This window comes from Oncorhynchus mykiss, chromosome 10, assembly GCF_057628025.1.
Source record: "Oncorhynchus mykiss isolate SJ-2025 chromosome 10, ASM5762802v1, whole genome shotgun sequence".
NCBI classification, from domain to species: domain Eukaryota; kingdom Metazoa; phylum Chordata; class Actinopteri; order Salmoniformes; family Salmonidae; genus Oncorhynchus; species Oncorhynchus mykiss.
The window spans coordinates 46,443,157-46,458,780 of NC_143031.1; the positions used below are offsets into that span (position 1 = coordinate 46,443,157).

Consider the following 15,624-nt stretch of genomic DNA (forward strand, 5'->3'; position numbering starts at 1 on the left):
AGATCCCTGTGATGTCATGTAGCCCTGTGCCTGTGAGCTGCCTGAACCTTGACCTCTCACCCTTGTGTTTCAGATGTAGCCGAGACAGTCACAGTCACCATAGAGAGCGAGTCATAGACAGGTAAGCCTATGGATGACTCCCGCTGAAGTGTGCGCGTTTCCTACAGAGCTTAGGGATGAAACTGATGACCACCCATGATCTTTGATTACCGAGTTGGCTCAAATCTGCCAAGAGACAACTGAGCCATCAACTGTGATGCCTTACAACCAGCAGAATCTAAACAAAAAACACCCCTTATCACTTGCAGCACCCCTACTACCATGGACAAATGTCAAGTAACAGCTCTTGTATGGACATATTTTCTATTGCCATTCTTACATCCGCCAAACAGCATTCCTGGTATGATGGACACAACCTGGACTGTCATGGACGCTACATCTTACATCAGCCGTCTAAGTCCTCACCAAGCACATACTCTCTGACACTTCATCTTTGTTTTTAACCAAAGCTTTTTTTTGTAACTATGATTAATCTCTGGGACTACTCTGTTATTCAAGCCAAAAAAAGTAGACTCTTTGCACTAGCTTAGATTATTTCAGGAAAAGTGCAGGAAAATAATTGCTTTATACTTATACACCTCAGTCGAATTAGTATTCACTTTCTTTATTGGTAAGTGTTTACTGTTTCTTTCCCCAGAAACTCAGTTACTGGCTTTGATTGGGTTAAGCCCAGGGAATACAATGTTCAGGGCCTCAAGACACAACGTCTCAGTTGACTGTAGTGTGTGTACTGTATGCACTTTACATTTGAACCCTGTGGAGGGCGCTAAGCATATCCATTGATTTCAACAGGCCATACAGTCTTACAGTAGGTTTGCATGAAAAAAGGCTTTGTAGGAGGACCCTATGCCAAATCCTTTCCAGCTCAACATCGTAATTTAAAGCTAGAACACTTAGTTTTTGGGATTAGAAATTAATGATATCCATTGATTCTTGAATATAACCTATAAATGACTCGTGAGCTTAGTTCAACTGTCATACATACCCCTACAGATTTATTTTTTACTATGTTTGTAAACAACAAATGTAAATGCACTATAGCTTCAGAAAATGGTTAACTATCCTTTTTATATTTTTGACGATAAGTCCTTGCATCCATAGCTCTGTCTATAAATTTGAGTGGTTACATTTCTCCAGGCCCATCCCTCAGCTTTTTACCAAAACTGAGGCGGGGTAACACTTTGTCATTGTTTCAACTGCTGATTCTAGCTTTTAAATGTGCCTGCAGTTAAGTTGTTCAGATTTATTATGATTTTTTTCTGTTGTATGGAAGGACAAAGGTTAAGTACAGTGCCATAGTAAATGGTTCACCTTAGCATGGTGTAATTACTTTAAAATTTCTGTTTGCAATTTTAAACAGTTGATTTTTGCTAATACACATTTGAAGTGTCACACACATGACCCTAATGACGCAGGGCCAAATCCTAACTCTAGATGCATGTTTTGCAAAATTGTGATCTACAGTACCGGTCAAAAATTTGGACACACCTACTCATTCCAGGGTTTTTCTTTATTTGTACTATTCTCTACATTGTAGCACAACAGTGAAGACATCAAAACTATAAAATAACACATGGAATCATGTAGTAACCAAAAAAGTTTTAAACAAATCAAAATATATTTCAGATTCTTCAAAGTAGCCACCCTTTGCCTTGACAGCTTTGCACACACTTGGCATTCTCTCAACTAGCTTCATGAGGAATGCTTTTCCAAAAGTCTTGAAGGACTTCCCACATATGCTGAGCACTTGTTGGCTGCTTTTCCTTCACTCTGCAGTCCAACTCATCCCAAACCATCTCAATTGGGTTGAGGTCGGGTGATTGTGGAGGCCAAGTCATCTGATGCAGCACTCCATCACTCTCCTTGGTCAAATAGCCCTCACACAGCTTGGCGGTGTGTTTTGTGTCATTATAATTTGTTTTTCAACAGGACAGTCACAATAAGAGCAAACCAGATAGTACTGCTGTGGTAGCCATGCTGGTTAAGTGTTCCTTGAATTTGAAAATCACTGACGGTGTCACCAGCAAAGCACCATCACACCACCTATATGCTTCACTGTGTGAACCACACATGCAAAGATCATCCGTTCACCTACCCTGCGTCTCACAAGGACATGGCGGTTGGAACGAAAAATCTCACATTTGGACTCGTCAGACCAAAGGACAGATTTCCACCGGTCTAAAGTCCATTGCTTGTTATTCTTGGCCCTAGCAAGTCTCCTTAATTGTGTCCTTTTTAGTAGTGGTTTCTTTGCAGCAATTCGAGCAGGAAGACCTGATTTCACGCAGTCTCTGAACAGTTGATATTGAAATGAGTCTGTTACTTGAACTCTGAAGTGTTTATTTGGGCTGCAATTTCTGAAGCTGGTAACTAATGAACTTATCCTCTGCAGCAGAGGTAACTCTGGGTCTTCCTTTCCTGTGGCGGTCCTCATGAGAACCAGTTTCATCATGCGCTTGATGGTTTTTGCGACTGCACTTAAAGAAACTTTCGAAGTTCTTAATTTTCTGCATTGATTTACCTTCACTTCTTAATGTAATGGACTGTTTCTCTTTGCTTGTTTGAGCTGTTCTTGCCATAATATAGACTGAACCCTATTTGGTAAAAGACCATCTTCTGTATACCCCTCTACCTTGTCACAACAACTGATCGGCTCAAACTCATTAAGAAAGAAATTCCACAAATTAGCTTTTAACGAGGCACACCTGTTAATTGAAACAAAGTGGTACCTCACGAAGCTGGTTGAGAGTTTCATGAGTGTGCAAAGCTGTCAAGGCAAAGGGTGGCTACTTTGGAGAAACTCAAATATAACATATTTTGATTTGTTTAAAACATTTGTTACTACATGATTCCATATGTTATTTCATAGTTGGTTTTCTGCAATGTAGAAAATAGCAACAACAAAAAATATCCCTTGAGTGAGTAGGTGTCCAAACTTGACTGGTACTGTATGTGATAAGTTTATCACTTTCATCTCAATAACTTGGTTGGGACTCAACAAGCAGTGCATTTGGAAAGTTTTCAGAACCCTTTTACTTTTTCCACATTTTGTTATGTTACACCCTTTGTTCTAAAATTGATTTTTAAGTTGTTTTTTCCCCCTCAGTTTACACACAATACCCCATATTCACAAAGCAAAAACGAGTTTCAAGACACTTCTGCACATGTATAAAAAAAAAAAATGTAAATGAAATCACATGAACATAAGTATTCAGACCCTTTACTCAGCACTTTGAAGCACCTTTGGCAGCGATTACAGCCTTGCGTCTTCGTGGGTATGACGCTACAAGCTTAGCACACCTGTATTTGGGGAGTTTCTCCCATTTCTCTTCTGCAGATCCTCTCAGCCTCTGTCAGGTTGGCTTGGGAGCGTCACTGCACAGCTATTTACAGGTCTCTCCAGAGATGTTTCGATTGTGTTCAAGTCTGGGCTCTGGCTGGGCCACTCAAGGACATTCAGAGACTTGTCCCGAAGCCACTCCTGCGTTGTCTTGGCTGTGTGCTTAGGGTCATTTTGGGGCTGTTGCTAGGCAACACAGACTTTCAACTCCCTCCAAAGATGTTCTATGAGGTTGAGATCTGGAGACTGGCTAGGCCACTCCAGGACCTTGAAATGCTTCTTACGAAGCCACTCCTTCGTTGCCCGGGTGGTGTGTTTGGGATCATTGTCATGCTGAAAGACCCAGCCACGTTTCATCTTCAAAGCCCTTGCTGATGGAAGGAGGTTTTCAATCAATCTCACGATACATGGCCCCATTCATACTTTCCTTTACACGGCTCAGTCGTCCTGGTCCCTTTGCAAAAAAACAGCCCCAAAGCATGAAGTTTCCACCCCCATGCTTCACAGTAGGTATGGTGTTCTTTGGATGCAACTCAGCATTCTTTGTCCTCCAAACATGACGAGTTGAGTTTTTACCAAAAACGTATATTTTGGTTTTATCTGACCATATGACCAAATGCTTATTTTTCCACCATAATTTGCAAATAAATTCATAAAAAATCCTACGTGATTTTCAGGATTTTTTTTTTCATTTTGTCTGCCGTAGTTGAAGTGTACCTAATGAAGAAAATTACAGGCCTCTCATCTTTTTAAGTGGGAGAACTTGCACAATTCGTGGCTGACTAAATACTTTTTTGCCCCACTGTATATACACTGCTCAAAAAAATAAAGGGAACACTTAAACAACACAATGTAACTCCAAGTCAATCACACTTCTGTGAAATCAAACTGTCCACTTAGGAAGCAACACTGATTGACAAATTTCACATGCTGTTGTGCAAATGGAATAGACAACAGGTGGAAATTATAGGCAATTAGCAAGACACTCCCAATAAAGGAGTGGTTCTGCAGGTGATAACCACAGACCACTTCTCAGTTCCTATGCTTCCTGGTTGATGTTTTGGTCACTTTTGAATGCTGGCGGTGCTTTCACTCTAGTGGTAGCATGAGACGGAGTCTACAACCCACACAAGTGGCTCAGGTAGTGCAGCTCATCCAGGATGGAACATCAATGCGAGCTGTGGCAAGAAGGTTTGCTGTGTCTGTCAGCGTAGTGTCCAGAGCATGGAGGCGCTACCAGGAGTTAGGCCAGTACATCAGGAGATGTGGAGGAGGCCGTAGAAGGGCAACAACCCAGCAGCAGGACCGCTACCTCCGCCTTTGTGTAAGGAGGAGCACTGCCAGAGCCCTGCAAAATGACCTCCAGCAGGCCACAAATGTGCATGTGTCTGCTCAAACGGTCAGAAACCGACTCTATGAGTGTGGTATGAGGGCCCGACGTCCACAGGTGGGGGTTGTGCTTACAGCCCAACACCGTGCAGGACGTTTTTCATTTGCCAGAGAACACCAAGATTGGCAAATTCGCCACTGGCGCCCTGTGCTCTTCACAGATGAAAGCAGGTTCACACTGAGCACGTGACAGACGTGACAGTCTGGAGACGCCGTGGAGAACGTTCTGCTGCCTGCAACATCCTCCAGCATGACCGGTTTGGCGGTGGGTCAGTCATGGTGTGGGGTGGCATTTCTTTGGGGGGCCGCACAGCCCTCCATGTGCTCGCCAGAGGTAGCCTAACTGCCATTAGGTACCGAGATGAGATCCTCAGACCCCTTGTGAGACCATATGCTGGTGCGGTTGGCCCTGGGTTCCTCCTAATGCAAGTCAATGCTAGACCTCATGTGGCTGGAGTGTGTCAGCAGTTCCTGCAAGAGGAAGGCATTGATGCTATGGACTGGCCCACCCGTTCCCCAGACCTGAATCCAATTGAGCACATCTGGGACATTGTGTCTCGCTCCATCCACCAACGCCACGTTACACCACAGACTGTCCAGGAGTTGGCGGATGCTTAAGTCCAGGTCTGGGAGGAGATCCCTCAGGAGACAATCCGCCACCTCATCAGGAGCATGCCCAGGCATTGTAGGGAGGTCATACAGGCATGTGGAGGCCACACACACTACTGAGCCTCATTTTGACTTGTTTTAAGGACATTACATCAAAGTTGGATCAGCCTGTAGTGTGGTTTTCCACTTTAATTTTGAGTGTGACTCCAAATCCAGACCTCCATGGGTTGATACATTTGATTTCCATTGATAATTTGTGTGATTTTGTTGTCAGCACATTCAACTATGTAAAGAAAAAAGTATTTAATAAGAATATTTCATTCAGTCAGATCTAGGATGTGTTATTTTAGTGTTCCCTTTATTTTTTTTGAGCAGTGTATATGTTATCCATTTTAGAATAAGGCTGTAATGTAACAAAAGGGGGAAGGGTTCTGAATGCACTGTATACAGTGAGCTCCAAGTTTTGGGACAGTGACACACTTGTTGTTTTGGCTCTGTACTCCAGCACTTTGGATTTGAAATTATACTTTGAGGTTAAAGTGCAGACAGTCTGCATTCATTTGAGGGTATTTTCCTCCACATCGGGTGAACTGTTTAGAAATTACCACACCTTTTGTACATAGGCCCCCGCACATTTTAGGGGACTAAGTGAATTTGTTCCAAAACTTCTGAAGGTGTATTAAAGTTTTGTATTTGGTCCCATATTCCTTGCACGCAATGATTACGTCAAGCTTGTGGCTCTATAAACTTGGATGCATTTGCTGTTGGTTTTTGTGGTTTCAGATTTTGTGCCCAATGGAAATGAATGGTAAATAATGTATTGTCATTTCTGGAGTCACTTTTATCATATATAAGAAATAGAATGTTTCTAAACACTTCTAAATTAATGTGGATGCTACCATGATTACGGATAGTCCTTAATGAATTACACATTTTTCTGTAATTTCTAAACTGTTCTCCTGAGTCTTTTTATTCAAATCCAAAATGCTGGAGTAAAGAGCCAAAACAACAAATGTGTCGCTGTCCCAATACATTTGGATCTCACTGTAGTTTTTGAACATTGTACAGGATTGTTATTACATTTGTTTACATTTGTTATTAGTATTTGTTTACGCTTTTAAGTTTCTGTTTTTCCATTGTTTCTATTGCTTTTGACACCTTTCTGGGTTTGCAAACATTGCCGCACAAGGGCGACGCTGCAAGTTGGTAGCGGAACACGGGAGTTCTTACAGAACATGCTGCATACGAGTGCATATCACACTACTTTTGGAGTATAGTTGGATTTTAAGGCTCGTAATAATGTCCTGTTTTAATGTTTATCATCGCAAATCAACTGCATTACACTTCAACCAGTAAAATGTCTCTTTGGCTATCTTTTGCTACAGCCTATATCAATGAGCGTTAGCATTCTAGCTACCTGCTGCATTCAAAAGTTATTTTGCAAAGATCACAACCAAATATAATCTTAACTACTGTTCAAGCAAATGTCAAAACATCCATTGTAAGCGTATGAGAACCTAAATGTATTTTGTTTTAGGAGTAATAAAAATGTAAATTCAGGTAAATGGGCACAGATGGCAGTGTGTCGTGTACTGTCCCCATTGCCATGTATTGTTTTTAGACGTCTCCTTTTTTTTCTTTTTTTTTTAAAGGGAGTTGTATGTCTGCAAGATATCTGTAAAGTATCACTTTCATAGGCAATAGGGAAGACTTAACATGGAACAATTCATCTTACTTGGGAAATGTGTTTGAACTCAACCTCAATCTTTTGAGAATATGGAATAGGTATGTGTTCACTTTATGCAAAACACACTTCTTAAATTTCTGTCTTGTTTCTGATGTCTAACTTTGTCTGGTGTCCAAAGATGAAGGGAAAAGGAAGGGTTTGAACAAAAATGTTTTATTAAAAGCATGTTTTCCATGACGAATGCTGCTTGCTTTTGACACTGATGATGATCCTGATTCTTCTAGCTATTTTATTGTTTTGTCGGGGAAAAATGTACAATGTTGAACATGTACAGCAATATTTAATGTATTGAACCAAATTTGTTAATACCGGTAGGCCAGTTTCCATGTGCAGTCTTGCGTCATGTCAGTATGGACACAGACCACCAAGAGGAGGGTAAGAGCTAGGCATCGCATCTCAATGGAGAAATAATTATTTTATTTCAGAAGCTCTGCGATCAGGTTTCTAAAAAAAAATTCCAACGGACTATGATCTGTGTTTGGAATGTACAAGCTGTTTTGTTAACTGGGTGCATGTATGATGGTATAACCCCCTATTGTGGCGTGAATGCATCATGGCTTTAACCTTCTAGTTTCAGTAACTTACATTAATGACGGATATTTTGCACTACGTTGTATAGGCACAACATTTGTCGAAGTATATTCGTGGCTCCATTTCCTTTGATTTAATATTAGTATTTTATTGAATCTGTTTGCATGCGTTAGTATTTTCTAATGACATTTGTAGGACCCTGTCATACAGTTTTGGTTAATGTTTTTTTATTTTTATGTACTCCAAATTGGGAAATAGTTTGCACAAAGTTTCGTACGTCTAATACAAATGTGTATGTATTATTGTGTACATTTTTAATAAATGTTTAATGCATTCAAATACTTGATTAATGGATTCTTACATAGTTTCTAACAATGTTGGTTGCCCATTTTTAGACTTGATTACCCTAGGCCTAGATAGTGCCATGATCAATAAGGGCAGGCACTGCTGAGATGCGAACTGAAGGCAGGAAGCTGGGAATAAATGCTTTTTGTACCTCAATTCTTTTATGCCTGAACAAAATTGTTAACTTAACACAGGTATGTAAAATTGTTCTGCTCCTAGACAGCCAGAGGCAGCATCTTTTCACTGGATCACAGTGAATTGTCAAATGTTATTGATTTGTTTTAAAGACACTAGAAAGGCAGGTTTTTAATTACATCCATGGTATGACATATTTCCTGAGCCAGCCCAAGCCAGTAACCTTTGACTGGGTATTGGTGTTATGTGATTCCATCTGAGACGCACTGTACCTTTTTGCTCTCTGTGCCATATGTTATTTAAGTGTTCCCACAAAACCTGCATGCTGTGAAACTCACCATTCATGTTTTTAAATTAGATACCCACTGAGTAAGGAAACCGTCTCACAAAGTGGTTTTATTAAGACTTGTCTTTTTGAACACAGTCCGGATAACATTTTAGTTGGACCACTTTAAAGTACTACTTAAGTAGTTTTTTTGGGCATCTGTGTTTTACTTTACTATTTTATATTTCTGACAACTTTTACTTCCCTTTATCCCTAATGAAAATAATGTACTTTTTACTAAATTTTCCCTGACAACCAGAAGTACTCGTTTTATATTGTGAATGCTTAGCAAGACAAATGGTCTGATTCATGCACATATTGAGAACACGTGGTCATCCCTACTGCCAGTGTTGGGGTGTGCCCCTGACTATCCATACATTTGAAAAGCAAGAAAATGGTGCTGCCTGCTTTGCTTAATATAAGGCATTTTAAAATATAATTGTACTTTTTGATACTCAAGTATATTTTAGAAATGTATATTTTACTTTTGATATATACAGTACACTACCGGTCAAAAGTTTTAGAACACTTACTCATTCCAGGGTTTTTCTTTATTTTTACTATTTGCTACATTGTAGAATAATAGTGAAGACATCAACTATGAAATATTAAAAATAAAGAAACCCTTGAATGATTAGGTGTTCTAAAACTGTTGACCGGTAGTGTAAGTATATTTAAAACCAAATGCTTTGAATTTTACTCAAGTAGTATTTAACTGGATTACTTTTACTTGAGTAGCTTTCTATGAAGGTATCTATACTTTCACTCAAGTATGACAATTTGGGTACTTTTTCCACCACTGAATGTGACAAAAGCCAAGCAAAAAGAATCCACTGTCATGAGTCACTTAGTAAGATGGTAAATCTGTGGCAAGGTTTAGCAGTATAAGACTTTTCACACACATAGTGGGGTCAAGGAATGTCCATGACAAATACATAGGGAAGATCACAACCTTCTCTTTTGTTACCTTAAGACTTACATTAAGATGCGGTGTCAGGAAGGCCTAGAAGATCATCAAGGACCCAGCCACCTGAGCTACGGACTGTTCATCCCGCTACCATGTAGAAGGCGGAGAAAGTACAGATGAATTAATACTGCGACCGAAAGACTGATAATCAGCTTATATCTCCAGGCCATCTGACTGTTAAACAGTCACCACTAGCCAGCCCAGTACCCTGGCCAGAACCTCAGACACTGTCACCACCCAGTTATCTACCCTGCACCTTAGACTGCTGCCTGATGTACAGTACATAGTCATTGAACACTGGTCACTTTAATAATGTTTACACACTTTTACCCACTTTACAGTGCCTTGCGAAAGTATTCGGCCCCCTTGAACTTTGCGACCTTTTGCCACATTTCAGGCTTCAAACATAAATATAAAACTATTTTTTTGTGAAGAATCAACAATTGGGACACAATCATGAAGTGGAACGACATTTATTGGATATTTCAAACTTTTTTAACAAATCAAAAACTGAAATTGGGCGTGCAAAATTATTCAGCCCCTTTACTTTCAGTGCAGCAAACTCTCTCCAGAAGTTCAGTGAGGATCTCTGAATGATCCAATGTTGACCTAAATGACTAATGATGATAAATACAATCCACCTGTGTGTAATCAAGTCTCCGTATAAATGCACCTGCACTGTGATAGTCTCAGAGGTCCGTTAAAAGCGCAGAGAGCATCATGAAGAACAAGGAACACACCAGGCAGGTCCGAGATACTATTGTGAAGAAGTTTAAAGCCGGATTTGGATACAAAAAGATTTCCCAAGCTTTAAACATCCCAAGGAGCACTGTGCAAGCGATAATATTGAAATGGAAGGAGTATCAGACCACTGCAAATCTACCAAGACCTGGCCGTCCCTCTAAACTTTCAGCTCATACAAGGAGAAGACTGATCAGAGATGCAGCCAAGAGGCCCATGATCACTCTGGATGAACTGCAGAGATCTACAGCTGAGGTGGGAGACTCCGTCCATAGGACAACAATCAGGTGTATATTGCACAAATCTGGCCTTTATGGATGAGTGGCAAGAAGAAAGCCATTTCTTAAAGATATCCATAAAAAGTGTTGTTTAAAGTTTGCCACAAGCCACCTGGGAGACACACCAAACATGTGGAAGAAGGTGCTCTGGTCAGATGAAACCAAAATTGAACTTTTGGGCAACAATGCAAAACGTCATGTTTGGCGTAAAAGCAACACAGCTCATCACCCTGAACACACCATCCCCACTGTCAAACATGGTGGTGGCAGCATCATGGTTTGGGCCTGCTTTTCTTCAGCAGGGACAGGGAAGATGGTTAAAATTGATGTGAAGATGGATGGAGCCAAATACAGGACCATTCTGGAAGAAAACCTGATGGAGTCTGCAAAAGACCTGAGACTGGGACGGAGATTTATCTTCCAACAAGACAATGATCCAAAACATAAAGCAAAATCTACAATGGAATGGTTCAAAAATAAACATATCCAGGTGTTAGAATGGCCAAGTCAAAGTCCAGACCTGAATCCAATCGAGAATCTGTGGAAAGAACTGAAAACTGCTGTTCACAAATGCTTTCCATCCAACCTCACTGAGCTCGAGCTGTTTTGCAAGGAGGAATGGGAAAAAATGTCAGTCTCTCGAGGTGCAAAACTGATAGAGACATACCCCAAGCGACTTACAGCTGTAATCGCAATCAAAAGGTGGCGCTACAAAGTATTAACTTAAGGGGGCTGAATAATTTTGCACGCCCAATTTTTCAGTTTTTGATTTGTTAAAAAAGTTTGAAATATCCAATAAATGTCGTTCCACTTCATGATTGTGTCCCACTTGTTGTTGATTCTTCACAAAAAAATACAGTTTTATATCTTTGTTTGAAGCCTGAAATGTGGCAAAAGGTCGCAAAGTTCAAGGGGGCCGAATACTTTCGCAAGGCACTGTATATGTATATACTGTATTCTAGTCATGGCCCATCCTATATAACTACTGCTGTACACCTTTTTATGGAATGGTCTGCCTACCCATGTGAGAGACGCAGACTCCGTCTCAAACTTTAAGTCTTTACTGAAAACTCATCTCTTCAGTGGGTCATATGATTGAGTGTAGTCTGGCCCAGGAGTGTGAAGGTGAACGGAAAGGCTCTGGAGCAACGAACCGTCCTTGCTGTCTCTGTCTAGCCGGTTGCCCTCTCTTCACTGGGATTCTCTGCCTCTAACCCTATTACAGGGGCTGAGACACTGACTTACTGGTGCTCTTCCATGCCGTCCCTGAGTGGGTTGAGTCACTGATGTGATCTTCCTGTCTGGGTTGGCGCCCCCCCTTGGGTTGTGCCGTGGCGGAGATCTTTGTGGGCTATACTCGGCCTTGTCTCAGGATGGTAAGTTGGTAGTTGAAGATATCCCTCTAGTGGTGTGGGGCCTGTGCTTTGGCAAAGTGGGTGGGGTTATATCCTTCCTGTTTGGCCCTGTCGGGGGGTATCATCGGATGGGGCCACAGTGTCTCCTGACCCATCCTGTCTCAGCCTCCAGTATTTATGCTGCAGCAGATTGTGTCAGGGGGCTAGGGTCAGTTTGTTATATCTGGAGTACTTCTCCTGTCCTATCCGGTGTCCTGTGGGAATTTAAGTATGCTCTCTCTAATTCTCTCTTTCTTTCTCTCTCTCTCGGAGGACCTGAGCCCTAGGACCATGCCTCAGGACTACCTAGCATGATGACTTCTTGCTGTCCCCAGTCCACCTGGCCGTGCTGCTGCTCCAGTTTCAACTGTTCTGCCTGCGACTATGGAACCCTGACCTGTTCACTGGACATGCTACCTGTCCCAGACCTGCTGTTCTCAACTCTCTAGAGACAGCAGGAGCGTAAAGATACACTTAATGATCGGCTATGAAAAGCCAACTAACTGGCAACTCCTGAGATGCTGACTTGCTTCGCCCTCGACAACTACTGTGATTATTATTATTTGACCATGCTGGTCATTTATGAACATTTGAACATCTTGGCCATGTTCTGTTATAATCTCCACCCGGCACAGCCAGAAGAGGACTGGCCACCCCTCATAGCCTGGTTCCTCTCTAGGTTTCTTCCTAGGTTTTGGCCTTTCTAGGGAGTTTTTCCTAGCCACCGTGCTTCTACACCTGCATTGCTTGCTGTTTGGGGTTTTAGGCTGGGTTTCTGTACAGCACTTTGAGATATCAGCTGATGTAAGAAGGGCTATATAAATACATTTGATTTGATTTATTCCAGTCTGTGCTAGCAAAACAGTCCTGCAGCTTAGCATCTGCTTAATCTGACCACTTTTTTATTGATCTAGTCACTGGTGCTTCCTGTTTTCTATCAGGAGGATAGAATTGTGGTCAGATTTCCCAAATGGAGGGCGAGGGGGAGCTTTATATGCGTCTCTGTGTGTGGAGTATAGGTAGTCCAGAGTTGTTTTTTCCCCCTCTGGTTGCACATTTAACATGCTGAAAGAAATTTGGTAAAACAAATTTAAGTTACCTTGCATTAAAGTCCCCGGCTACTAGGAGCGCCGCCTCTGGGTGAGCGTTTTCTTGTTAATACAGCTCATTCAATGCTGTGTTAGTGCCAGCCTCTGACTGTGGTGGTATGTAAACAGTGCTTTGCAAAAGTATTCATCCTCCTTGACGTTTTTCCTATTTTGTTGCATTACAACCTGTAATTTAAATGGATTTTTATTTGGATTTCATGTAATGGACATACACAAAATAGTCCAAATTGGTGAAGTGAAATTTTAAAAATAACTTGTTTCAAAATATTTAGAAACGGAAAAGTGGTGTGTGCATATGTATTCACCACCTTTGCTATGAAGCCCCTAAATAAGATGTGGTGCAACCAATTACCTTCAGAAGTCACATAGATTGTACACAGGTGGACTTTAAGTGTCACATGATCTGTCATATGATCTCAGTATATATACACCTGTTCTGAAAGGCCCCAGAGTGTGCAACACCACTAAGCAAGGGGCACCACCAAGCAAGCGGCACCATGAAGACCAAGGAGCTCTCCAAACAGGTCAGGGACAAAGTTGTGGAGAAGTACAGATCAGGGTTGGGTTATAAAAAAATATCCGAAACTTTGAACGTCCCACAGAGCACCATTAAATTCATTATAAAAAATAAAGAATATGGCACCACAACAAACCTGCCAAGAGAGGGCCGCACACCAAAACTCACGGACCAGGCAAGGAGGTGATTATTCAGAGAGCCAACAAATAGACCAAAGATAACACTGAAAGAGCTGCAAAGCTCCAAAGTGCAGATTGGAGTATCTGTCCATAGGACCACTTCAAGCCATACACTCCACAGAGCTGAGCTTTATGGAAGAATGGGGGAAAAAAAACATTGCTTAAAGAAAGAAATAAGCAAACACGTTTGGTGTTTGCCAAAAGCCATGTGGGAGACTCCCCAAACATATGGAAGAAGGTACTCTGGTCAAATGTAGCTTTTTGGCTATCAAGTAAAACGTTATGACTGGCGCTAACCCAACACCTCTCATCACCCCGAGAACACCATGTTTCTCATCGGCAGGGACTTTGAAACTGGTCAGAATTGAAGGAATGATGGATGATGCTAAATACAGGGAAATTCTTGAGGGAAACCTGTTTCAGTCTTCCGGAGATTTGAGACTGGGACGGAGGTTCACCTTCCAGCAGGACAATGACCGTAAGCATACTGCTAAAGCAACACTTGAGTGGTTTAAGGGGAAACATTTGAATGGCCTAGTCAAAGCCCAGACCTCAATCCAATTGAGAATCTGTGGTATGACTTAAAGATTGCTTTACACCAGCGGAACCCATCCAACTTGGAGGAGATGGAGCAGTTTAGCCTTGAAGAATGGGCAAAAATCCAAGTGGCTTGATGTGCCAAGCTTATAGAGACATACCCCAAGAGACTTGCAGCTGTAAATACTGCAAAAGGTGGCTCTACAAAGTATTGACTTTGGGGAGGGGAGATAATTTGAGCGTTCATAACTTTGTTTTTTTGTCTTATTTCTTGTTTGTTTCACAATAAAAAATACTTAGCATCTTCAAAGTGGTAGGCAACCCCCCCCCCCAAATCCATTTTAATTCCAGGTTGTAAAGCAACAAAATAGGAAAAATGCCAAGGGAGGTGAATACTTTCATAAGCCACTGTATGAAAAATACAGATAAACTCTCTAGGTAGATAGTGTGTTCTACAGATTATCATGAGATACTCTACCTCAGGTGAGCAATAGCTCAATACTTCCTTAGATATCGTGCACCAGCTGTTATTTACAAAAAGACACAGTCTGCCGCCCCGCCCCTTGTCTTACCAGACGCCGCTGTTCTATCCTGCCGGTCTAGCGTGTAACCAGCTGTATGTTGATAGTATCGTCTTTCAGCCACGACTTCGTGAAGCATTAGATGTTAGTTTTTAATGTCCCGTTGGTAGTTTAATGTTCCGCGTAGCTCGTCGATTTTATTTTCCAAAGATTGTGTGTTTGCTAGCAGAATGGAGGGAAGTGGGGGTTTATTCGATCGCCTACAAATTCTCAGAAGGCAGCACTTTGGCCCCTTTTTCTCCGCTGCCTCTTCACGCAAATCACGGGGATCTGGGCCTGTTCCCGAGAAAGCATTATATCCTTCGCCTCGGGCTCATCAGAGTCATGAAAGGAAAAAAAGGATTCTGCTCGTCCGTGGTGAGTAATCGCAGTCCTGATGTCTAGAAGTTATTTTCGGTCATAAGAAACATTTTATATTTGAGATTCTTTGCCTTGATGACAGCTTTGCACACTCTTGGCATTCTCTCAACCAGCTTCACCTGGAATGCTTTTCCAAGTTGAAGTTCCCACATATGCTGTGCACTTGTTGGCTGCTTTTCCTTCACTCTGTGGTCCAACTCATCCCAAACCATCTCATTTGGGTTGAGGTCGGGTGATCTGATGCAGCACTCCATCACTCTCCTTGATCAAATAGCCCTTACACAGCCTGGAGGTGTGTTGGGTCATTGTCCTGTTCAAAAACAAATGATAGTCTCACTAAGTGCAAACCAGATGTGATGGTGTATCACTGCAGAATGCTGTGGTAGCCATGCTGGTTGTCACCAGCAAAGCAACCCCACACCATCACACCACCTCCTCCATGCTTCACGGTGGGAACCACACATGCGGAGATCATCCATT

The 15,624-nt window shown here is 41.7% G+C and overlaps 1 protein-coding gene across 1 annotated transcript in view; it reads left to right on the plus strand.

Moving 5' to 3' along the window:
* The window catches only part of LOC110534064 (palmitoyltransferase ZDHHC20-B), a 28,545-nt gene extending 20,530 nt beyond the window's left edge, over positions 1 to 8,015 (plus strand). Inside the window, exon 12 of the mRNA XM_036990479.2 lies at positions 74 to 8,015. Coding sequence (XP_036846374.1) covers positions 74 to 117 — 44 coding nt within the window. The 3' untranslated portion in view covers positions 118 to 8,015. The remainder of the gene's footprint in view (positions 1 to 73) is intronic.
* The last annotated feature ends 7,609 nt before the right edge of the window (positions 8,016 to 15,624 follow it).